The 27,142-nt window shown below is 33.5% G+C and overlaps 1 protein-coding gene and 1 long non-coding RNA gene across 3 annotated transcripts in view; both read right to left on the bottom strand.

Annotated features, from left to right (window-relative positions):
* The window catches only part of LOC125855817 (uncharacterized), a 5,243-nt gene extending 2,549 nt beyond the window's left edge, over positions 1-2,694 (bottom strand). The window contains exons 1-3 of the mRNA XM_049535508.1: positions 2,409-2,694; positions 620-682; positions 386-544 (exon numbers count right to left, since the gene is read on the bottom strand). Of these exons, the coding sequence (XP_049391465.1) occupies positions 386-544; positions 620-682; positions 2,409-2,694 (508 nt within the window). The remainder of the gene's footprint in view (positions 1-385; positions 545-619; positions 683-2,408) is intronic.
* Positions 2,695-2,712: 18 nt separating this feature from the next.
* Positions 2,713-4,007, bottom strand: LOC125869281 (uncharacterized). Of its 2 annotated transcripts, none has more exons than XR_007446797.1 (3): positions 3,921-4,007; positions 3,776-3,838; positions 2,713-3,700 (listed from the first exon to the last, which is right to left on the bottom strand). It is a non-coding gene; the product is annotated as an uncharacterized LOC125869281 (long non-coding RNA). The 2 variants fall into 2 exon arrangements; XR_007446798.1 differs by having other exon boundaries at positions 2,713-3,682.
* Positions 4,008-27,142: the final 23,135 nt, after the last annotated feature.

Genomic DNA, 27,142 nt, shown 5'->3' with positions numbered 1-27,142 from the left:
AGACGAGGGCGAGCACTTGGCGTTTTGGGGTTTGTTCTGTCTCCTTCTTTTGTTTTAGCTAGTCATGTTGCCTTTGAGACACGCTCTGTTGTGGTCCACTTTTGGGACTTGTACTCTTTATTAGATAGCTCTGTACTAGTGACTTCCAGGTTCTGGGAGGGATTCTGTATATATTTATTTTGGGTTGCTTCCGCCTTGTTATCCTTGTTTAGATTATTGTTTTCGCTAGTTTCTGCCCTTTTGCTCATTGCTTGATGTTCTGGGTTATGGGTTGGCTTACCTACTGGTAGGGTATAGTAGGTGCCATCATGACTCGAGAAATCGGGTCGTGACAATAAATTTCTCAGATTAGTTGGCATTCTATGAGAGGTTAGCTTGATCGTACCTTTTCCAGAACAGAATCCAGGAGGCTCATACTCAAATCTTTTTGCATTGCAAAACTTACATGGTGGAATCTTCTTCAACTCAACATAGTCAGAGCGTAGTCGTTTAATATTATTGGTAGTTTTCTTGGTCTTTACAACAACTGTATATTGCAAACAACCTGAATGAACACAAAGAAAGGCAAGTTGTTGTAATTGCCTGTCTAAAATGAATAAAGAGTAATGGCAACACTAACCTTTAGCTGTAAGTGTTTCAAGAGTTGGCAAACATGATTCAGCCGCAGTTTCTAATGTTGAATCTAATTCATAAAAGTTATCAATAAATAAATGTGTGTAGGAGACCGATAAACCTGAAAAGGTTTTACATGTTTGTGGACCAACCTTTTTCAAAAACGTGGAATGAATAACACCTTTTTTTCCTTGGGTAGTGCATTTAATGGAGGAAAAGATTTACACTGAGTAACTGCATAGTAAAAAATTATTGGTTAATAAATATGGATTGCAGGCACACACACTTAAAGAATCACTGTAACTTTTGCCTTTGTCATGTAGATTTATTGGGATAGTCGCATAACCATAGAGATATATTGATGTTCTAACCTCATGGGAAAAGAAAGGTCATTTTGAATTTGAGGCATTGTTCCACTGCAGTCGGTACAGTTTGTGTTAGAAAGAAGGCGAGTTGTTGTTGCCATCTCTATCCTTTAGGCGTCTTTCCAACAACAGTACTTCTTTTGGAGTCATTGCTAAAGAATAATGTATTTTACTGCGTTTGGTATTGTCATCATGATCTTCCGTTGCAGAGTGGATTCATTGATATGATTTCTTCACAGTTATTCCAGGAAATGACCTTTTTAACCCTGAACTATGATTATAATTAATGATGCAGTCAACGTTAGTATTCATAAAACATACAGACTACAGCAAGAATTTGCAACACAAGTAAGCTTTTGGGTAAAGAAAGTTAGTGCCTATTTGGTCAGTAAAGGTTAAAAATGCTTTCAATGGCAAAGTTTGGTTTCTGGTTTTGTACAAATCGTTTGGCATTGGTTTCCACTAAAATTACCCTTTAGATGGTGCTGCCTGTTTAATATCATATGAAACTCACGTGGGAACCGAATAAGACATAAATTACTATTAGATGCATTTCTTACAATACGTCGTTCTTGTCATATTAAAGAATAAGAAGAAATTAGCTTCAAAAATGACCAGCGAGACAGCAAAAACATTTAGTCATATTGTTTAGGCTCATCGCAAAGCGAAGAGAAGGTCCAAAAAAGTGAACTATGTAGCAGCGTTCTTCTCTAAGAATTTGGAATGGAAAGTACACAGATCGGAATCAGCAGCGATAATGGCAAAATGAATTCATACGATAACACGACATGACAATGATTTTAGGTGTATTTATTTAGCTTTAGGAATTTAAATCAGTCAGCTTTCACAAAAACAGGGGCTATCTTCTTTTTACCTCTTTGCCTACTGGCTACTGCAGTTGGTCGGAACTCTATATATGAAGCTTAATCAACAACTTTCAGTACTCTAAAAAGCAAAGAAGTAAATTGAATGCAGAGAAAAATCAATCAACCAGCATATACCTGAAAATTGTGGGAACAATGGGAGAAGCGGTCGAAAAATTAATGTGGAAGAGAAGTATCGACGGAAAGATCCTTTGAATCGATAACGTTAAAACGTGGTTGCTGCCGGCAATACCGCGCGTATGCAGATGGCTAAAATTGCAGGCAAATGAAATGACGAAGAGGGCCCTTTCAACTCAAATTATACATTGAAGAAGCGAGGGCTTTTCCGTCAACGGGAAGCTCCTCTATTCCCACTTATATATAAGAGTAATAATAATTAGCAATTAGAATTAGTGTTTAAATTTCAATGGTTTCTGCTTTTTTGGCAAACTGACCAAGGAAACCAAACTAAGATTTCAACTCCCTCTATCTAATAAAAGTTGTCCACTATTATTTTGTCACACACCTTAAAAATNGCATGTTATAGTTATAAATAGATTAGGCTTACCAAAATGTTGCACTAATGCAATGACATCCATATAACGTTGGCGCATATCTGTGGGTCCTCCTATGAAAGAATTTGGTAAAAATGTTTGTTTTCCAACATTGGAAGAGTTTCGTTCACCTAGCCTCAAAATGTCAAGGAGTCCTTGATATATACTCATTCTAAACAAATCTGGATTGTATAAAACAAAGTCCAATCTTTGTGTCTCTGATTTGATGTATTCGTCAACTGAATATTGCTGCAATAATCTTCCTGTATGCAAGATGTCATCTTCATCATCATTTCTCATTTGAAGTTTATAACAATAATATTCACGAACCGAAACTGCGTCTCTTTTGCGTTTTTCTTTTTGTAAAGTCTCATCTTCCATGTCTAGGTATCCATCAACAGAGGCAAAAAAAATTTATGTTAGGTAATTGTTCAAGCTCGGACAAAGTAGGATTTGTAGAAACATTTTTCCCATTGTAAAATTTTTTAATACCACAATGCCACCCACCTTGTCCATGTGGCAATAATAACAAAGGGTACTGTAAAGGATCATAGCAACCAAAATAACAGTTTACTCGTTGTATCTTGTCACTGAGTATAAATTTGAACATGCGGTGCATGAGTAGCACGACCATCATTTTGATCAGTCCATATTGCTGCAACTTCAGTAGTAGAAGGTAGATTATACACTCATTGATCCAATCCAGCATCACATTTTAGTGCTATATGAAAGTTTTGCAAGTTTTGGTGTGTTTGTCAAAGATTGGAGAAACATTGAGTATGGATTGTCTTTTAGTATAGTCATAAGTTCCATTACTATTGATTCATGTAGCCTGTCGGAACAAGACATTTTGTTTTGAAGCTCATTTGCTTTATCATAAAAGTACAGTTGTAAATTTTGTTGCTTTTCTTTCCTTGGGATATAAGGCATCTATCAGGTGATACATCTGCCCCTGAACTTTAAATGTGTAGATACCATGATTTCTTTGAGCTAAATCTTTGTCGTAATTAACACCAAGCGATGTAAAGGCAAATAAATTGTTATATGTTCGGATATATGTTTGAAAATGCTTGGATTCTGCATCGTTTCTCGTATATAAATTTCTCAGATTAGTTGGCATTCTATAAGAGGTTAGCTTGATCGTACCTTTTCCAGAACAGAATCCAGGAGGCTCATACTCAAAATCTTTTTGCATTGCAGAACTTACATGGTGGAATCTTCTTCAACTCAACATAGTCAGAGCGTAGTCGTTTAATATTATTGGTAGTTTTCTTGGTCTTTACAACAACTGTATATTGCAAACAACCTGAATGAACACAAAGAAAGGCAAGTTGTTGTAATTGCCTGTCTAAAATGAATAAAGAGTAATGGCAACACTAACCTTTAGCTGTAAGTGTTTCAAGAGTTGGCAAACATGATTCAGCCGCAGTTTCTAATGTTGAATCTAATTCATAAAAGTTATCAATAAATAAATGTGTGTAGGAGACCGATAAACCTGAAAAGGTTTTACATGTTTGTGGACCAACCTTTTTCAAAAACGTGGAATGAATAAGACACCTTTTTTTCCTTGGGTAGTGCATTTAATGGAGGAAAAGATTTACACTGAGTAACTGCATAGTAAAAAATTATTGGTTAATAAATATGGATTGCAGGCACACACACTTAAAGAATCACTGTAACTTTTGCCTTTGTCATGTAGATTTATTGGGATAGTCGCATAACCATAGAGATATATTGATGTTCTAACCTCATGGGAAAAGAAAGGTCATTTTGAATTTGAGGCATTGTTCCACTGCAGTCGGTACGGTTTGTGTTAGAAAGAAGGCGAGTTGTTGTTGCCATCTCTATCCTTTAGGCGTCTTTCCAACAACAGTACTTCTTTTGGAGTCATTGCTAAAGAATAATGTATTTTACTGCGTTTGGTATTGTCATCATGATCTTCCGTTGCAGAGTGGATTCATTGATATGATTTCTTCACAGTTATTCCAGGAAATGACCTTTTTAACCCTGAACTATGATTATAATTAATGATGCAGTCAACGTTAGTATTCATAAAACATACAGACTACAGCAAGAATTTGCAACACAAGTAAGCTTTTGGGTAAAGAAAGTTAGTGCCTATTTGGTCAGTAAAGGTTAAAAATGCTTTCAATGGCAAAGTTTGGTTTCTGGTTTTGTACAAATCGTTTGGCATTGGTTTCCACTAAAATTACCCTTTAGATGGTGCTGCCTGTTTAATATCATATGAAACTCACGTGGGAACCGAATAAGACATAAATTACTATTAGATGCATTTCTTACAATACGTCGTTCTTGTCATATTAAAGAATAAGAAGAAATTAGCTTCAAAAATGACCAGCGAGACAGCAAAAACATTTTGTCATACTGTTTAGGCTCATCGCAAAGCGAAGAGAAGGTCCAAAAAAGTGAACTATGTAGCAGCGTTCTTCTCTAAGAATTTGGAATGGAAAGTACACAGATCGGAATCAGCAGCGATAATGGCAAAATGAATTCATACGATAACACGACATGACAATGATTTTAGGTGTATTTATTTAGCTTTAGGAATTTAAATCAGTCAGCTTTCACAAAAACAGGGGCTATCTTCTTTTTACCTCTTTGCCTACTGGCTACTGCAGTTGGTCGGAACTCTATATATGAAGCTTAATCAACAACTTTCAGTACTCTAAAAAGCAAAGAAGTAAATTGAATGCAGAGAAAAATCAATCAACCAGCATATACCTGAAAATTGTGGGAACAATGGGAGAAGCGGTCGAAAAATTAATGTGGAAGAGAAGTATCGACGGAAAGATCCTTTGAATCGATAACGTTAAAACGTGGTTGCTGCCGGCGATACCGCGCGTATGCAGATGGCTAAAATTGCAGGCAAATGAAATGACGAAGAGGGCCCTTTCAACTCAAATTATACATTGAAGAAGCGAGGGCTTTTCCGTCAACGGGAAGCTCCTCTATTCCCACTTATATATAAGAGTAATAATAATTAGCAATTAGAATTAGTGTTTAAATTTCAATGGTTTCTGCTTTTTTGGCAAACTGACCAAGGAAACCAAACTAAGATTTCAACTCCCTCTATCTAATAAAAGTTGTCCACTATTATTTTGTCACACACCTTAAAAATAATAAATAATAGAGTAATGTTACTAAATTATCCTTTGAATATATTAAATTTAATGCTTTGAAAATGTATTATATCTTGAATACTATTTAATATCAAAGGCAAAATCGACACAAAAAGGTAAACTATTTTCTTGATTTTCCAAACTGGACAAGTATTGTTGGACTATTTTTTTTAATATAGTAGACAAGTAAAAATGAATGGAGGGAGTAATAACTGAGTTCTAAATTTAATATTTATAAATTTTTAATCAATTTATAACTAATACAAATACAATATTTAAGCAAAATTTATTGGGTTCTGTATGAGATCTACTAGCTCCATCCGTGACTAACCATATTGGGCTTGAATGCAGAGGAGATCTAGGATTTGGACTTCTTGGGGCCAGGGGGTGGGGTGGGGCGGATCTACAGGGTCCGAGGGGGTTCATCTGAACTTCATCGGCAAAAAATTATACAATATATGTAAGGTATTTTCAAATTTATTTGATGTATATTTAGATATTTGGGAGAAAACATATATTCACCGTTGAACTTGTCTCGAAAAATCAGTTAAAAATGAATTTTTTTTACCCCCTAAAACTGATAGGGCAAAAAATTAAAAAAAAAAGAAAAGTGTGTGTGGCAATAAATAAAGTAAAAATAAATAAATAAAAATCAACTTTCTACTATCACCCTAACCCCACTCTCCACCACCCACGCCACCTCTTCTTCTTCACAGGCAACCGTCTTCTTCTTCTTCTTTATTTTTTTTTTCATCATTTTTTCATTCCCAATTTCCATCCACCCCACTATACCTCCACCAAAATCCTTTCCCCCCACCCCTCATCATATCATGTTTTAATGCTTATTTGATTTTCTATTTTCATTATATTTGATTTTTCTCTTCAGCTTTGTTGGTGGTTTATAAAATTGATGATTAAGTTAAAATAAAATAAAATATAATGATGGATTTGTTGGTGAGAGGGTAACAAAGAAGCGGGAATTGAAGGTGGTGGAGAAGAAAAAATCTATATTGACAATGATAGTAGTGATATTTAGAGGTGGGTTTGTACCTTTTGATGGTGATGTGGTGAGTTTGTTTATGGGTATCAAATTTTGTGGTGGATCTTTATAATTTTGTGGGGATAATGGTGATAGTATGATTTTGATGGTGGATTTGATCGTAGGCAGTGATATTAAAGGTGACTATTTTGATTTTCATGGTGAAATATATAGATTTGGTAGTAATATGGCGGCAATGATATATGCTTCATGGCGGTGTTCATTGAAGAAGAAATAATTGAATGACATGGAGAATTTTAGTCAAAATTTGACATGGCATCTGATGTGGCTGTTACATGGCATTGATGTGGCACAAGTGTGATACACTTCCCATTGTGAGAGTGGTGCTACACGTCTTAGGGGGTAAAAAAATTCACTATTTAGTAGCAAAGGTGCGTAATAGGTCACCATATTAGTCTAAGCGTATAACTGACTTTTCAGGACAAGTTCGTTGGTAAATTTATGCATTCTCCCTAGATATTTTGAACATCTTAAACATAAGATCAAAGGTTGACTTAGTCGTTGAAGGAAAATCAAAATTTATCTTGAGAAGTTCAAATTTCAAGCACTATATTTTTACTTTCCGAAGTCCCTTAAAGAGATTAATTGATAAAAACATGAATAGTAGTAAGAAGATAATTTTGTATTAAGAACCATGGTTTCTTTTAATATATGATAATAGAGAAGGGAACTTCTGTTTTAAAGTTAAACAGGCGAAATGGTCTGGTGGACCCTTATACTTGTGTCCTTTTGTTTTCTTGACCCTTCTACTTATCTCTTTATCATCTGGACCTCTGAACCCATCCAAATACAACATTTTAAACACACTTTTTGATGTGGTATGGTGCGTGCTGCGCAAACACGTACACGTTGGCCAAAGAGAAAAAAAAGTTTTAATCCATGTATGAATATTATATTCCACGTAGCTGATGACTCATATGAACTAAGAATAGTCATTTTTTTCCAAAACCTTCGCGACTTTTCCCCTTCTCCCATTCCCCTCTATGCATTTTCTCACAGTTCCTCTTTGATTTGCTCAGTTGAAGCTCAATTCCACTGTGATTTTCATTGTAAGTTCTTGTCTTTTGCGTTAGTTCTGATTTTTTTCAATTTTTTCGTGCGTATCTGTTTGATTTTAGGGTCGATTGTCATTCGATTTTCTGAAATTTTTTTGGGGATTTTACTTTGGTTTGTGTCTAATGTTAGTGTAATATGCTTTCATAGTGGATGTATGACTTCGAGTGACTTCAATGGCATATTTCGTGAATTCGAGTAGATTCTAAGGTTTATTCGTAAAATCTCAATTTCGACTAAAATTAATATTTTTTTTCTCGTCAATTGTCTTGGGTATTGATAGTGTTAGTGGCCCATTGTTACATATCATAGGTGTATAAGATTCTTGACACCTTGTTTCCTTAAAAATTAGGGTTTTTTTGTTATTTTTACTTACAAGCTTGGTAAGTTAATGACTTTAACTATAGTTGTTTTTCTTTTGACTTTACAGGCATGGTAAGTTAATGGCTTTAACTATAGTGACACTTCAATTTCACTATGGGGGTTGTTTTGTATTTGATCCTACTTTAAGGTATGTCAATGGAATCACTAGTCTTGAAAAGATTAATATAGATGTAGATGAGTTGCATATTATGTTGTTTCATAAAATAGCACTGGAATTGGGTGTTGAAAGTGTTGACATTTTGATGTAGAGTCAATAAGAAGAGTGGTCATTACATGTTAAATATTGACTCTGATGTTTTAAACCTTCTTAATGGTTTGAAGGGTGCTGATTTTGTTTATGTATATGTTGTACATTCCATTAGTATACCTTTAGTTGTTGAGGAGATACTTGTATTGCCTAGCACTAATGATGATGTGTCCTCCTCGCCACAAAAAGATAATGTTGATGTGTCCTCCTCCCCCCCAAAAATAGGGTTAATCTGTCATCCTCCCCACAAATAGATAGGGTTGATGTGTCTTCATCTCAACCATTTGACGAAAATGAAAATAGGCATTTAAATCAAAAGTAGTTCCTTATAGTTGAAGAGCAGTCCCCTAGAGTTGAAGAACATTCTGATTCTGATTCACTCTATGGTGTTAATGAAAATATTGATGATTTGAGTGATTTGGGTGAGGAGTTGCTTCAAGCTAGGCAATCTAACATTCAAGAACAAGTTAAGGAAAAAGTTGATAGAGTAAATCTAGATGAGATACCATCTAGTCCTGTAGGTATAGATGCTAGTTTTGAAGACAATTATAAGGACAAAAGGGGGAGAGTTGAATGCAGTTTGGGTGTGATGACCCTTATTTTGATAGCTCAGATCTTGGTAGTAACATTAGTGAAGATGAAGAGGATCCTGTTGAGAATGATGAAGTGGTAGATCTACCACCTAGGAGTAAAAGTACAAAGTTCTACTTTGATCCAACTGCTAAAAAGGTTTTATTTCAATTGTATATGGATTTTCTTAATCATATTGAGTTCAGGGAGGCACTGCAAATTTACTCTATTCAGAAGGGTATGAATATTAAGTTGAAACCTAATGAGAAGGAAATAAATAAAGGCAGAGTGTAAGAAAAAGGGTTGTCCTTAACATATTCTTGAAAGTATTGATGGTAACACTGGAAACTTCGGTGTTAAAACATATTTTTTTCTGTCCACAAGTGTTTTAAAAGAACAAGAAACAAACTGTGTACCCCCATTTGGTTTAGTAAACATTACAAGGGGAGGATTATGAGTAAGCCTACCATCAAACTACATCAGATTCAGTCTTTGATACAAAATCAGTATGATTTTGTATGTTAGTAAGACAAGCTGTAGAAAGGCAAAACTGAGAGTTATGAATGAACATTTGGGAGATTTCAGAGAGCAGTTGCTAGGTAGTATGATTATGCTGAGGAATTAAAGACTACAAATTCTGGAACTACTGTATCTATCAGGACATCCAAGAACACAATTTCAGAAAAAGATATGTTTATGAGCATCTATATTTGTCTTGGTTCCTTAAAAAGTGGATGGAAAGAAGGGTGTAGAAGGATTATTGGTTTAGATGGTGCATTTCTCAAAAGTGTATATAAAGGTGAACTGTTATCTTGCATTTCCAAAGATGGAAATAATCAGATGTACCCTATAGCATGGGCAGTAGTTGATAAAAAAAAACAAGGACGCATGGTCTTGATTTCTCAAGTGCATCAAACATGATTTGGAACTTACAGAAGGTGAAGGACTAACAGTGATGTCTGATATGCAAAATATATTACTATATTATTTGTTAAATTTATTCTTTAACCTTTCTGGAGTAATTGATATTTAACATTGTTGTATGTCAAATGTTCTTTGATTGACAGAGTCTTCATCTTGCACTCATTGAATTATAATATATAATTATAATTCTTGTTATTATCGATTAATATTTAATATGAGGGCTATCAAACTCACATGATATAACTTAATATTTTAAAGAAAAAAAGTTTATTAGGGTTGGGCCTTTGCACGTTGCCTAGGTATTTCATACTATACAAGACAAGACGTAACTCACTATTTGAATCTTATGTTTTTAAATATAAAATGTCAGTTTTATAAGGTAGTAGGAGTATCATTAATGATAATGTTGCAATTAATACAAACATTTAATATAGAGAGTTAGAGACATGCATTTAAAAATATTTTTTTAGAAATCACTAAATGAAAATAGATAGGAGTACTAATTTCTAGGCAATGAGGAGTTTAGAGGCGAAACTAGCTAGCCCTTCAACAAACCAAACCCCATATCTTTGACATAAACATAATATCAAGTTGATCAAAATTGAATAATTAATGTATACTTTACGTATGGTTATGCTATATTTAGCTTTTTGAGTGTATCATAATCTATAGTCAATGTATAACTCATTTATGTGTACACTATATTGTATAGTCAATATATACTTTCTAGAGTTGATATCTCAAAAGGTCACTCAACTTTGAGAATTTGTCTACCAAAGTCATTAAATTTTGTTTTGTATCAATAAAACACTTAACTTAGACTTTTATATCAATATAATCACTTGACTAAATTTGTCATTATAACAAATTTGACAAGGCAAAAATATTATATAAATATGAACCCCGTAGATAAATAAAATTAAAATTAAAAAATTACTTAATTAGTGAAATAATTATTATAATATTGTTATGTATTTTTTATTTTTTTTGTGTATCATGATAGGTGTATGAGAAAAATGAAGTACCACATACATTTTAAAATTATTTGTTTGCGAGCATTAAAATATACTCGTAACTTAGATAAACAATTAATTAGTGTCGTTATTTTACTGGAGTAACACGTTGAAATTGATCAACATAAAAAAGGAAATTATATCATTAAAAAATACATATCTTCTTTGATTTGTAATAATTTAATCAAACTTGGCAGCGGCACTATGTGCTTTTATGCAACACCTACTTAGTTAAAAATATTTACATCTGTTAAAATGTTTTAATGGGTTTTTGTTGTAAAATGGATGTCTAATACATATATTTTGTGGTAACATATATGTACACATTATATATTGTGTAAAATGAATATACACACAACAAACAAAGTGTTGTAACCTAACCCTCCATATGATTTACTTGGTGTCCAAAGTGTATACTTGGCAAGAATATATCCATGTATCACACTTGGTGCCCAAGTATATGCAACCATATATACCCCTCTTCTTGTAACAAAGTAAGGAACACAAGGAAAGAGTAAGTGAAAGAAAAACATTCAATAATAGAGAAAAACTACTATCACTATTTTGTGTCTCTCTTTCTCTCTATTTCTTCTTGTCATTTTATCTTACTACACATGCTTCATTTTATAACACGTTATTAGCACGAGTCTCTTCATCTACGAGCATCTCCGGTGGTGTATTAGCCCAAAATAGTATAGAGTATATTATATTTTGCTATATAAGTCTTCTTATACTCGATAGTCTAAATTTGATAATTATCGTTAATGTTATCATGGATTTTTGAGCTAAATATTGGAAGGATAATTAGTACATACTTAATTGATAACCTTGTTGGAAGAATTGAACTCACCGAAATCATTAGAAGACTAAAAGTGCATAACATGAATTTTTAATTTGGTTGATACTTTATTGTGGTTGTCACGTAAGAATACATAATTCCTTTTAAATGAGAAATAGCTAATTTAAGGAATGCATATCAAAATAAAAAAGGAAAAGGTATTAAAATTTCTTATGTTTAACTTTGATTAACATCGATCATTGATTATTTTACACTTGTTTATCTTTCACTAACTAATCATTTACTTCTTCAGTTTATATAATATGTTATATGTACTAACATAACTTGTTTTGTAGTTGCTTTCAAAGGGTAAGCAAACTAATATGTGAAGAAGTATTTTACTTTCCTTCGGAATCATCAAAAGGACTTTTCTATCATGAAAGATTCTTTGAAGTGGCATTGGCATGTTATTTAGGTTGACAATTAATAAATTTGCCAATGGTAAGATAATGTTATATTTTTTCTTTATAGTAAGCTTCCTTCATAATAATAATTACATTAATTCTGATTTGTATATATCTACAAAAAGAGTACGCTAATTTTTGAAATCCATAAAATATGCTACATGTCATTGAGACAATTTGACATGTAAACTTTATTAGGTCCATTTATCAAGTGTTTATTTAATTCTTGAATTTTGAGGTATCGTTTTATTTATTGTGATTACTAGTGTTTACCTCTAGTTGCTTTATCTATGAATTACAATTGAAGAAAGAAATTTTCTTAACTAGCAACAAATGAAGTCAATGTTGAGAATTAATTTGTTGATCTTTCAATAAGTGAATTATTCATAAAACTTTTAAGTTGAAAATAGTATTTAGAGCCACCTATGAGGATCAACTTTGTTTCGTTTAGCAAAGGTAATAACTTGTATATGATCTTTTGAAGTGTTATTATGACTAAATTTATTTGTACTATTAATAACAAAGTAACAATATTTTAAAGGCTCAAGGGTGAATTTTATTTTGGACTATATCTAATGTCATTGATTGAGGGTAAGACGGTGGATTCAAGTTTCATCGCACCAAAAGGGTAAGACATCGATTAAAGTCTCGATGCACCATAATGATAAGATTTTGGGTTCAAATCCCTTTGTATTTTTGTAACACCCCAGAATTTTTTTTTGAGCTAAGACTCGAACCGTTCTTCATAGTGAGTGAGATTTTGAAAGGAATTTAAAATTTCTTAAGTGTTAAGGTCACTATGTAGCACCTTGAGTTTCAAAAAGAATTAAATTGGAAATAGCAAAATCTGAAATTTTGCAAGTTATGCTTAAGTATGAGTTTTGGGTCGACTTCAAACGACCATAACTCCTAGATCACGATGATTTAGGTGTACTACCAGATACCTTAGCGAAGATATTTGAATTATCTTTCCAACGCCGCCGAGTTGGCTAAGTTTCGAGGTCGGATGAGTGATATATGGCTTTTTGAAGATAGGCTGCCCAGTTAAGGAAAGTTAGCCGAAAATAGAGAGGGGTATTTTGGTCTTTTCCTTACCCAATCAGATTTAATTCGTTTTTAGTAATATTTTAAGGGTCTAATCCTATTAGGTTCAGTTTTATAATCCTAGTTTACGCCTAGGGTTTTAGTTCAGAGTTCAAGAAGAGAAAAGAAGAGAAAATAGGAGAAAAGAAAAAGGATCGAAGCGTTCGTCGAAATTCTTGAGAGTTGTTGCGGATTGTCGCCATGGGTTTGACCCCTAAGAGGTATGTAAGCTTCCATAGTGTTGGGTTCTTTCACCCACACACCAATCATGATTTATTCAGCGTAATTTCGTTCTTGAAATTTAAAGATTAGAGTTCTTGATGAGTTCTTGATAAGTGTTCTTGAAGTTTCATTAAGTTTTGATGTAAGATTTTGCTTGGGTCAACTTTAAACGACCATATCTCTTAGAATATAAAGAGTTACGTGAGACATAACCTATCCAATTAAAGGTAATTGAATCTACTTTCCAATCCCACCAATTTCACGTCAATCCAATATATGAGTAAAAAGTTATGACTATTTTAGTAACATATACAGTGCTGTTACGTATTAGCCGATGGGACTATATTGAAAATAATCGTTTGTCTTTTTACCTCCAAGAAAATCATCAACGAATTTCTTGACAAATAAAAAGCTCAAAACAATCAGATTTTTCATCTTCACTCATGAAAACCATATTTTTTGGCCATAGAGATTTCAAGAAACTAACTCGAGAATCTCAAGAAAGGTTTTCTTGATTGTTTACCTTCAAGCTAGGGTTTCAAGGCTTCTAATCAAGTTCTTCTTCAAGATTCTTCAAGATTCTTAAAGATTCTTCAGGAATCTTGTTCTTCTAGGTATGTAAGGCTATCATAGTGTTGGACTAGTTCGTCCTCACGCCCTACCTCTACTTTCAGATCAGTAAATGAGTAATCTAAGATACTTTCCTTAGATTTGAGTATTCTTGAGATAAGTTGATTTTGAGTTCTTAAATTCACGTTTCTTTTAAAAGTTATATTCCTAATTATCGAATAGCTATATTGTTATTGAGATCCTTCATATCATGAATCATAACTCTTGAATTCATAATTCAAATTCAAGAGAGAGTTAAGAGTAGAGTTCAAGAAAGACTTTGAGTTCAATTGTGAATCCTTTGAGATCAACTATCGATTTGAACTAAGTTTTGAGGAAGTAAGTCAGAGAATGAGAAGAGTCACATACATGAGTTTCATAATGTTATTTAGACCATCGAGTGGAGTTGTTTCATGCCCATAATTTCCGCATGAACTTCGTAAGTTGAGTGTCTTTGAGAGGAGTAGTATCTTCAAGTCCTAAGTCTTGAGTATTGAGTTCCTAATCCCCTTTGAGATTATATTTCTAAGCAAGGGACTATTACATGTTACCCTTAAAGTCTTTGAGTTGAATTTTTCATGCCCATAATTCCGCATGAATCCTATAAGTCGAGCAGTCTTGAGAAGAGAAGTATCTTTGAGTCCTTGAGTTGAGTCGTTCATGGTCATAATTCCGCATGAACCTTCTGAGTTGAGCATTCTTGAAATGAGTAGTATTATTGAAGTTCTTGAGTTCCAAGTATTTGAGTTCTATCTGTGGTTATTGAAAGCCTTGCATTGAGTCGTTCATGTCCATCATTCAACACGAACCACATTTTAAGAAGTCTTTTACAAATGNGGAAAGAGTAAGTGAAAGAAAAACATTCAATAATAGAGAAAAACTACTATCACTATTTTGTGTCTCTCTTTCTCTCCATTTCTTCTTGTCATTTTATCTTACACATGCTTCATTTTATAACACGTTATCAGTACGAGTCTCTTCATCTACGAGCATCTCCGGTGGTGTATTAGCCCAAAATAGTATAGAGTATATTATATTTTGCTATGTAAGTCTTCTTATACTTGATAGTCTAAATTTGATAATTATCGTTAATGTTATCATGGATTTTTGAGCTAACTATTGGAAGGATAATTAGTACATACTTCATTGATAGCCTTGTTGGAAGAATTGAACTCACCGAAATCATTAGAAGACTAAAAGTGCATAACATGAATTTTTAATTTGGTTGATACTTTGTTGTGGTTTTCACGTAAGAATACATAATTCCTTTTAAATGAGAAATAGCTAATTTAAGGAATGCATATCAAAATAAAAAAGGAAAAGGTATTAAAATTTCTTATGTTTAACTTTGATCAACATCATTGATTATTTTACACTTGTTTATCTTTCACTAACTAATCATTTACTTCTTCAATTTATATAATATGTTATATGTACTAACATAACTTGTTTTGTAGTTGCTTTAAAAGGGTAAGCAAACTAATATGTGAAGAAGTATTTTATTTTCCTTCGGAATCATCAAAAGGACTTTTCTACCATGAAAGATTCTTTGAAGTGGCATTGACATGTTATTTAGGCTGACAATTAATAAATTTGCCAATGGTAAGATAATGTTATATTTTTGCTTTATAGTAAGCTTCCTTCATAATAATAATTACATTAATTCTGATTTGTATATATCTATAAAAAGAGTACGCTAATTTTTGAAATCCATAAAATATGCTACATGTCATTGAGACAATTTGACATGTAAACTTTATTAGGTCCATTTATCAAGTGTTTATTTAATTCTTGAATTTTGAGGTATCATTTTATTTATTGTGATTATTAGTGTTTACCTCTAGTTGCTTTATCTATGAATTACAATTGAAGAAAGAAATTTTCTTAACTAGCAACAAATGAAGTCAATGTTGAGAATTAATTTGTTGATCTTTCAATAAGTGAATTATTCATAAAACTTTTAAGTTGAAAATAGTATTCAGAGCCACCTATGAGGATCAACTTTGTTTCGTTTAGCAAAGGTAATAACTTGTATATGATCTTTTGAAGTGTTATTGTGACTAAATTTATTTGTGCTATTAATAAAAAAAAGTAACAATATTTTAAAGGCTCAAGGGTGAATTTTATTTTGGACTATATATAATGTCATTGATTGAGGGTAAGACGGTGGATTCAAGTTTCATCGCACCNGGATGAGGGTTCGCTTGGGGACCAGCAATGGTCTTTGAGTGCCGGCCACGTCCAAGGTGTAGGCTCGGGTCGTGACAATTTTGGCCTAACACGCCTTTGTATGGATAAGACATTGGGTTAAAGTCTCAATGCAATATATTGATATATAATGATGATTGAGCAAATCAATATGCTCTTGCTAAAAAAAAATTGTGAAGTCTGTCCCACTGAATATGCTCCATTCATTTAAGTGAATGTGATAGCAATACAATAAAAGCCTGAAAGATGACAAGAATATTTTATGATCGGACATATGAATATGGACGTGAATGGACAAAATAATAATGGTCATCATTGTGATAATTGTAAAAGAAAGAATAGTATGAGTTCTCAAAATTGTCCTTCAAAGAGTGAAGGTAATTTTTGTCATCAAATTTGGTATGAAAGGTATTGGGCACAGTATTGTTGTACGTGCAAACTAATTTGAATTTATAAATCCTCCATCAAAGAAAATGATGAAAAAGTGGTGATACACTTGACTTTCAAAAGTGATGTCGAGGTATGTTATATGAATATGATAAACTTCAAAGCATGACGATGAACTTCTAATGAAATGCATAATTATGAAGCATGAATATATGATTATAGTCAATTCCTTGAAGAGAAGGTGACTTGTGATAAGTATCGTGAAAAGTGGACCATTCTTGAAAATGAATCTGTCAATAGATGATGAAAATTATAGATAAGGACATCCTCTTGTATGATTTAATAAATACCACAACTCACCCCTATGGGAGGTTTGAGAGAAATAAAGAAATTTATTTTGGTATAAATGATCATTGGTCAAGTACTTTTAGTACATCACAAATATTAAGGTATGTTTAGTATAAACTACTGAAAGGGCAAAAGAAGGAAATAATTTCTTACCACAAAATTTTGTCATTGGTTATGTATCTCTGTGCATCAAAAATACTTTTCTAGATATTAAACAAAAGGGAGGAGATACTAATGACAAAAGTAAATCAAGAAACAAGTTNGGACCAAGTCCTTAACTTCCATAGTTATAATTGCAATTCATTGTTTCTCAATTACAATATTAGCCAATCCTCACGTCCAATTTTATATCATTTTGGGCCTCTTTGATGTATTCTCAGAACCCAATTCAACAAATAACCCAAGCCCAACTCTTATAACAAATACCCAGCAACTTTTCAATCAAAGACCCAATTCTTTTAACCCATACAGTACAATAGCAGCAAATACCATAAACGACCCGACCCTGTACTGTTCTTCTTCTTCACGACGCGACAAACCCAGCAAAGAGTGAGTATGCCGAAATCCAACGGGCAAAAACTTAGAAAACGCGACCGAAGTCGTGAGCGAGCCCAACAACCCACTCCTCATGCGTTCTCTCTCTCTCTCTCTCTCTCTCTCTCTCTTCTCGTACAAGAAGACATTGGGAATAATCCAGGTGTCTCAATCTCGTGTTCCTCTTATCCTTGCTCATCAATCAGACGATTCTCTTCACTTTTCCGTTGGGAATTCGGTACGATTGTAGCCTTGGAGAATTTTTGATTTGGGATTCTCCCACATCGATCCAACCCCCTTTTTTCTTCCCCTTTTCCCCTTATAACTAGGCTTCTATTTACTGTTCATAAGGGGGGATTTTCGGAGACCAAAGAGTACCCTAAAAGTTTTGGAAATTCTTGGTTCCATAGTTTAAAATATTGTGGTTGTTCGAGTTGAAAGAGGTGGTGGAATCGTCTCCGTCAAACTCATCGTCCGATTCGCTACTCGAAAAGAGGTAAATTCTTTCTTAGCTATGTTTTTGTTTAATTCCCAACTCTTCTATAGTTTCTATTTATGTGTTCTCAACTTTGTTTTAGTTTTCATGGGTTAGACTTTGTTTTTATATTTAAGTAGCTAATAATGTTTTTTTTTTTTGCTTACTCTTAATATTTTACGGTCGTAAATCTCCTTAGCTTCTTTGGTGTTCTATTTATGTTGCCATCTAAATCAAGTCCTGCCCCTGATATTCATTTGAAGGTTTGTTTTCTTACCTATCATCTCTTACATTGAACCTATAAAAATATGTTTATTGTTAAGCATCGGCCAAGCATGCTTCCATCATTTTGCTTAGTCTTGTTGGATTCTTCAAGTAATATGCCTTACTGATTTTTCTTAGATAATTTAGCTTGTTCAATAATATCTCTATGCCTTTATATTTAAATTGTCATGTAGATATGCTTTTATTATCCTTAACCCAATATGTTGGTTTGTTTAGCAAGATGGAGTAGCCCTTTATTCAATTTTCTCAAAGCCATGTACTGCCAACCCTTTTCCAAAGGCCCCCTCTTTTTTGTTTCCATTATTTGGTGTCATTGTGGCTGATGGTATTGAGGTATAATTGATCTACTTGTTGGTATAAAGATTTGAGGAATTTTAATGCTTTGAGTAGAGCTTTTTCTCATCTTAGTTTAGCATCTTCAATGAGCTCTTTTTTGGCAAAATTGATTGTTTAAGATGAGATGATCACTAGCTACATGTTTGTTTTATTTTGAATGATATGAAATGACTTGTTAAGGATCTTATTTGTTCGAGAATCATGAGTTGATCCCAGGTTTAGTCGAGCTCTAGATGTCTCATTGGTTGCTCCTAAATTCCTTAGATCCTCATGTCACTCCTTTGAGCTATAGGTCCTAAATTGCGTACATTGGCTCGATTTTGGAATTCTTACTGTTTGTTGATTATTAGTTTAAATTTGATAGTTATATATATGTTCTATTTGTGAGCTCGTGTTAAGCTTTAGCTATCTAGTGTGATAGATTGACATTATTTGGTTTGGGTTTGTGCATTCATCTATTACCTATAGTTAGTGATTTTGAATTTATTTAAGCTGCTAGTTCTAATAAAGCAAAATACTCCTGATATTTTTCTACTTTGCATCAGTTTATTATTTTACTTATTAACAACTTTTGGTGTCTTCAGTTGAGGAGTTTCAATTATTATTTGTTTTAAAAGTTTTAGTTACAGTTAATTAACAAATTTGTGAGTTAAAAAATTAGCATGTTGACTTATGGATTTGAGAATAGTTGTTGCCTACCTGCGTACTTGGAATCTCATCTATTTGAGATTTCATTAATTTACTCTGTTAGGCTATTGTTTTGTTATTTACCAGTGATGTCGTGTTTCTCTTTGTCTAGTTGCTCCCCTTTTTATTTATGGAAAACCTTTATTTCTCTTCACTTTCTTATTTTGAAATGGGAATTATTGGTTTGGAGTCTTAATTATATATTTTATCTTTGTTGAATCGCATAGATCAAAGTTGGAGAAAAAATGTTGCATCTTTCTTGTCTATTTTGCATTCCATAGGTGTTAAGTATGCAAATATAGTTAACCAACTCATGTTAAAGTCATATGATTAAGTCAGACATCTTTCTTGGCGAATTTTAGTATCATTGTGTGTTGCTTTTATTTTCTGGACACAATTCCTAATATTGGATTGAATTATGTCACTTGCTAATCTTTATTTTCCTCTTTTTTCTTTGCATGAACTCACCTGTTCGAGTCCATTTGGACTTTGCATTCCCTTGCATTCTCTTCTTTTCGAGTCTAACCTCTGCCAAATTACGAAAGGGAAGCTGATATATTGGGTTGAGACCCCAAAACCAGCAGCAACAAGGGCTCAAAAGAGCTGAAATGAGAATGTTTTGGGTTTAAATCGGCTGAGATTTGGACACATGATTTTTGCAGCAGTTTCAAAGGGATGGAAATAGCATTTTTCAGACTTTAGAAAAGGTCAAAAACAGCAGCAGTAGCAACAAATAAGAAGCAGCAAGTGGACTAAAAATTGTCCAAGTTCTATTTACGCTTTTGTTTTCTTTATATCGTGATTTTGTGATAGTTTGTTTTTAACTTCTAACATTATTTTTGTTAACTTAGATGAATCCTTTGGAGGTTTCTAATGACTCTTCTATTTCGGCATTTGTTTATTTAAGTATTCAATTTTTTCAAAACTTCTTTTAAGTTGGGCAATCTAGTCTCCAAGACTAACTTGATAATTATCCATATTCTTTCATAGTTAGTATTTAGCTTTTAAATCCACGTATAAGTGATTGTGTCGATTTTTCGACTCAAAAACTTGACTCGGATAAATTGTTAAGTTAAAATTTTATTTTTGACACTTTAACATTTGAATTCTTTCATTATTTGGGATAATACGAATGTACAAGTATCAAATGATTTCTAATTTAAAATAATAATAATAATAAGATTTTCAAATAATTTAAGTTTTTCTTATAAAATTAGCCAAAATTTTCAATTCGTCGGTCGACCGCATGATAGCGGATATTCTAAGATGCCTAAACCCTACCTTAGAAAATTATTTGAACCCATACCCGACTTTAGTTTATTTAATATGTTTTCTTTAAAAAAAAGCCCTTTTAAAATGGTTTTCTTAATTTTTTAGGTGGCAACTTCCAAATTATAATTTTATCTAAAACTCGACAAAATTGCCAAAGTTGCGAAAACGGTTTCGAAATCTTAGTTTTTGAAATTGGGTCGTAACAGAATGGCGACTCCGCTGGTGATTCATCTAGGTTCTAACCAAAAGGATTTTCTCGTTTGACTAACTATTATTGTATTATTTGTTACCTTATCCAATTATGTGTTTAAACTTTGAATATTAACTGTCATATTGCATTCATGCATTTTCTGATACTTGTATAGTATATTAAAGAACGGTTTCTGCATAATCGCAGCCGAAGTTTTTATATTCAACCATTTTCCGGAGTAATCGATAATTTATTAGTTCGTCATGTGTCCAATGGTTGTCATGAATTCCAACCTAAGTTGTCCGCTTGGGTTCCTGGTCTTTCAAAAGTCACTCCTAGTCAACTAGCGTAGAGCGAAATCAAATCCTAAACTTAGAGCATTTTGAATTAAGTTGACCCAGCACCCAAGGCGTGTTGGGCCCATTAGAAGACTACCTTGTGTCTAATTGACCCACGGTCAATATAAGACGATTATCCAACTATTTGTTAAATTTGAAGGATATGTTTGTCGATTTGTGCATACCATTGTCTCTTGGGGTTGGATTTTTATTTTATAGGTAGTTTCTTTGTTTTAGTCAAAGGGAGATCCGTCTCATCCAGAAGAAATTCAAAAGCATCAAGAATGAAGATTTCATATGGAAGCTTAGTTTTGTTTACCATTGTACCCCTGCGTGGGACTGATATTTATTTCCCTCTCCTCTATTATGTATTCCTATTTGTTTTATTAATAAAGTTTGTATAAATATTTTTGGGGCAATGGACGTTTCACAAACGATATACACATCCTTCAAACGTTAGGCCTACCTTTAGCTTAAAAGGTCACATGTATGTTAGGATGAGCTTTATATTGTTTATATGCTAAATGTTACAAATTTTGTTTTGTTGTGCTTCTTTTACTTATGTGTTTACATACATATATTTTGCTTTAAACACAATTGGTCCATTATTCCATTCCAAAGTCTTAGAACATCTTTTAACATATATACTCAATTTTCAAGCTTTTCGAAATATTTTTGACTCCATTATCAAAATACGTTCAAAATCACTCAAGTTCTAGGTTCAATAGAGCTTTAAAAAAATATTATTAGGTCATCATTCAAATTCACGTTGACCTCGTTGTTCTTGAAAATTATTTTTTACACCTACCTAGCTGGCGTTACTAAATATTCCATTAGTTTCAAGTCAACTTTAAGACGTCTTTGTTTCTCGAAAGGACTTTTTAATTGAACCTTCCAAAAGGTACATTTGAATCTTTACTCAAATCATATAATTTGCTTCGTTCAAATTCCTTTATTTCGCTAAAATTTTAGTTCACAAAATGATAAAAAAAAATAATTCCCATTTTGTCGCCCTTTTAGAATCTTTTGTTCATCGGATTTTGGACTAATTTGTTTTAAGCAAAATAAATGTTTTTTGTTTTATAGGTTACTTTGGTTGATTATTATGATTAATGGACTAAGTCTTTTATTTTTTGACTTGTTTTTAGAAGAAGAGACTGATTTGTGTTGGTAATCAAACTTGCTCACTTCACCAAAGTACCCGCTGGCAGAACATTCATATTTACACGGTCTAAGGTCAAGGGAATTTCTACAGACTCTTCATTTATTACTTGGACTACTAAGAGGACTCGTACAAAAATGGATTCCACTATCAACACAGTTACTTCATCCGAAATGATCCCCAATTCATCTGTCGCGGCCAATCCTAGTGCCTCGGTAGCAACAAAATAACCTATGGAAGTCATTGCTCGTCTAGAGCGACAAATTTGGTGAACTGAATCTCCTGGTAGCTCAATACCAAGCTGCTTCTCAGAACTTACCACCTGATGCTCGCCAAAAAGGGCCCATGCCACCTTCGTTTCCAACTTCAAGTGAGCTCAATCAAGGAGATTATTTTACAACCTTTCAGCAAACTCAAAGTGCTTCGCTCACTCATTCAACTCAGGATACTCCTCTTGTGTACGTATTTACTCCCCCAAAAGCTCCAACGATAACACATCATGCTTCGCCAGTGTACACTTATGTCACTGCTCCGCCTGTTCCCAAGGCTCAAGAGTTTCACCGCCAAGATGTTAATCACTATGTTGAAATTGAAAATGATGCAAAATCAATTGATGCTGAAATGATGAGTAAGAAGATGAAAAGCTTAAAGGATGCTATGAGAGATCTTCGTGGGTTCGATATTAGCCAAAGTGTCAGATATGAAGAGTTGTGCACAATCCTCGAAGTTGAGCTTCCACCCGGTTACAAGATTCCAAAGTTTGAGAAGTTTAGTGGATCAGGAAATCCTTTCTTTCACTTGAAAATTTACTGTGAAAAGTTGATTGGTGTTGGAAACAACGAAGGGATAAGAATCAAGTTATTCAATCAAAGTCTGACTGGAAAAGCCTTGGAGTGGTACTCTAAGCAAGATGTGACCAAATGGCGTACTTGGGATGATCTAGCGAATGCTTTCGTGGATTATTATAAGTTTCATGTTGAAATTGCTCCTGATAAGATCTCTATTACCAAGCTAAAACCAAAGTCAACTGAATGCTTTTGAGAATATGCCATTCGTTGGAGAGAACTTAGCTGCTAGGGTGCATACACCTATGGAGGAATCAGAAATGATCACCTACTTCATTCAAGCTTAAGACTCAGAATACTATGAGCGTATGGTGATAATGGGTGGAAAGACATTTGCAGAAGTTATCAAAGCTGGAGAAATGATTGAAGACGGGCTCAAGATTGGCCGAATAGCGAGTTACACCTCATCTCAGTTTGCTAACAGGGCATATCCAACAGGTTCCTTTGGAAGTGGAAAAAAAATGAGAAAGAGGTTATGATGTTAACGACTCGAGGAGTTACCTCATATAACCGTCAACCACCTCTAGGCTATCCTAATTCACAATACTATGTTTGCAACAATCAAGCAACATTTCGTCCTCCACGACCAATGGAAAATCATCGAAACAATGCACCTCGTCTCGATTTTGAGAAAAAGCCTACCCGAGTTTTCACTCCATTGTGTGAGACACGAACTCAACTTTTTTGACAGATTGAAAGAGGCAGGAATACTCCATCCAGTGGAAGCTAAGAGTGTGAATACTTCGGCCGAGTGGTATGACCCAAACAAGCAGTGTGCTTATCATTCAGAAGTTATTGGGCATGATACCGAGATGTGTATCACTCTAAAGCACAAAATTCAAGATCTGATTGACAACGAGGTTGTAAAACTTGCTCAAGCTCCACCGAATGTGAACACCAATCCACTACCCAAGCACAAAGAGTAGTCATTGGTGTAACCAGTCGAAAAGAAGAAGCAAGTTTCCTGGAAGTCGCATTTTTGGTTTCTTTTAGACTTGCATTTAGATTTTGTGCTTTATTTCCTTGTAATCACACTTTATCATTTTGTTTTCTTTGTAATCATACGTTGGTTTGATTTTATCTGTAAGCCCTTTTATCTGTATGTGAACTACGTTCGACTTGATTTCCTTAGTGGAATACGTAGGCGGCCTTCATGGGCTTCGGTCACGTTATCAAAAATATTTCATTCTCTTTTGTTGGAACTATGTTTGACCTGATTCCTGCTCAACGGGATACGTAGGCGCCACATCGGCTCGGTCATATTTCCCATAAGTTTTCCATTTTCCTTTATAATGGAAACTGGGGCAGAATTTTGAGAGGATATCAAAATTCGTTAGAAGCGGAATTTTTTCAACAAATCAAAATCAAGGATTACTTCAGAGTTGCAACTGAGGCAAAATTTTTGAGATTCACTCAAAAATTCAACCAAAAAAAGCTACAGAAAGTTCAAAAGTTATATTATGTTTTAAATCGGGGCAGAATTTTTGAGGAGATCCTCAAAAATTCCATCAAGCGACAATTCAAGACTTGTAATCTAGAAGGCAAAGGAGCATCAAGATGGCAAGGCAAAGCCAACCTGAATCAGTCTCTCAAAACTAAGAATTTTTCTTTCGATGCAGGAACTACAAAGTTACAAGGCATCATTACACCCACAGCGGCCTCATCATAACTCAGATGATTTTTGCTCTTACTCTTCTGCTAAAATTTTCCTTTCACTCTATTGTGACTTACACATTCTCAATTTTACTGATGAAATAGATTGGCATAATGGCGAAGACCACAAGATGTTATCCAGACCAATATAAACTGAAAAACTTCATCCTTAACTTATCTTTTATTACATCATTTACTTTGATAATTTTATTTTGTTACTAACTCACGACTGAATTTTTGCAGGTATCATTATCAGAATTGAAGGCAAAATTTCAAATGATCTTCTGAAATTTTGAATGATCTGTTGACACCCTATTTTGGACCTCCACAATAGAAATTAATCATCGAGCTTCCTAAATTCCAAATGATTTGAAATAATTGGTTTTATAAAATTCAAAATAATTTTCAAGTCATTTTAAGTAGTTTATCATTTTATAAATTTTAAAATAATAAATATGATATTTTATATAATTATGTGTCTAATTAGTATATTTTATGAATGTTCAAAAATTGTCTCAAAAGGGTTTTAGCTTTATTTAAATATTTGGTTATTTAGTTTAAATTAATTAATAGCTTATATTTCTAGTAAATTAGTTTATAATTAATTTAACTATTATATAATTATGTGTCTAATTAGTATATTTTATGAATGTTCTAAAATTGTCTCAAAAGGATTTTAGCTTTATTTGATTATTTGGTTATTTAGTCGTTTATATTGTTAAATTAATTAGTTTATAATTAAGTTAATTATTTTATTTTGTTAAGATTAAGAAGCTCGTTAATTAATTAATATCAATTTATCTTGTTTAATTACTAGCCGAATCTATCTTAGCTAAATCTAATTGGCTAAGTTTTTCTAACCCCCCTTTCAACCGACCCCACCCATTTTTTTTACAATTAATAACAACCCTTTAAAACAACAATATAATGATCCAAACATATCCAAAACAATGCAATGCCCAACCAAACCGACCCCACCCGCCCACTTATTTTCCAATTCAAAAAGCACCCAACAATATATTATAATAATACAACAGCATACACCAAATTGACCCCACCCCTTTTTCCCTTTTAATTTCTAACATACAATACATACAATTCCAAACATTCATACATACGTACAACAGTAACCAAATGACCCCGCCCACGTTCTCCTTCTTCTTCAACAGTCAAAAATGTCAAAGTAGCAGCAGCAATTCGGCATAATCCACGGAAAAGCAAGTGTCTGCCCTCACCAACTCGTTCCAGCCTGCTACCTTGTCTGGATTTTCTGGAATTTTGGAGAAAATTTCATCCCAGCTGCTCCCTGTTTCTTGAAGAAGGATTTTGAACTTTGAGTTCGGGGGAGAATTATGTTTCTGCCCTGTTCCTATCCGTTCTTCATTCAAAACGTGAGCCCTGGAATTTCCCCTATATATATGTCTCTTCTTCTCCATTTAAAGGGTTGAAAATTTTTTAGAGCAAAGAATACTTATAGCAACTTAAAGCGAAAGCAGTAAAAAATACATACTAAGCATATTCGAAATAGAAGAGAGATCAGTGAGACTATAGTGGGGTTCTCCTGCTCATTCATTAGAGAGTTCTCATAATCTCATTTTGGTGGGAAAGGTCGTCATCTTCTTGCTCGTCTCGCCCTTGTTCTCTGCCCATCAAGAGGTAAATAGCTCTAACCTCTTTTGTTCTTTTTTGTTTAGTTTCCCAGTAGACGTTCAAGTGTGAGTTATGGATAGTGTGGGCCTCGAGATGCTCTTACATGATGTGTTCGAATCTAAGTGATAACTTTAATCTTCATCTTATTTTTCTGAAGTGAATAATGTGTGTTTAGACTCTAAAATAACTTAATGCTCGTTTTGGCTTGTCTCTTTGTTTGTTCTTCCTTCTTCCGAATTCATGATCATTGTGCTCGCCTCGAGTTTTAGTTTGTTCTTCACTAGATAGTCATGGTACTGTTTTGCTCTTATCTTGTTGAAACGACACTCATGCTTCCGTTATATGTTTGGACGGTGCCGAATGAATAATGTTATTGTACATTTAGTTGTTGTTAAGTACAAGTTGGAATTTTGAGTTTGTGTTCTTCCAGGCATGTCCAAAAAATAATCTATTTATATCTTGTTTTGGGAGGAAAACGTCTCATACTCGTCTTCTAGAGCCATTTGTTTTCTCACTGTTTTAGCCTAAAAAATGTGTGACTATGAATCTTATTGTCTTCTTTTATTTCTAGGTATAGTTTGGTTTGTTTTGGTGTAGTTTAATAGTGGAAATCTGAAAATTTCAGTCAGCATCTTGATTATCCTTCGTTCTTGTATTCGTCTTGCGATAGATTTTTTTTTTTCATAATCTGTCGTTCTTTATAGTGTCATGCGAATGCTACTTTTATTTTAGCTTAAGTTAATGATGTGTCCTTATCATATCTCTTCATGTATCTCGTAAATTAGTTACTATGTGTTTTTTCGTTTATTGTTCTTGAACGCTGTGGTACCT

The sequence above is a fragment of the Solanum stenotomum genome, chromosome 1 (assembly GCF_019186545.1).
Source record: "Solanum stenotomum isolate F172 chromosome 1, ASM1918654v1, whole genome shotgun sequence".
In the NCBI taxonomy this organism is placed as follows: domain Eukaryota; kingdom Viridiplantae; phylum Streptophyta; class Magnoliopsida; order Solanales; family Solanaceae; genus Solanum; species Solanum stenotomum.
Note: the sequence above shows the minus strand (reverse complement) of the source record. Positions and strands in the feature narration are given on the sequence as shown.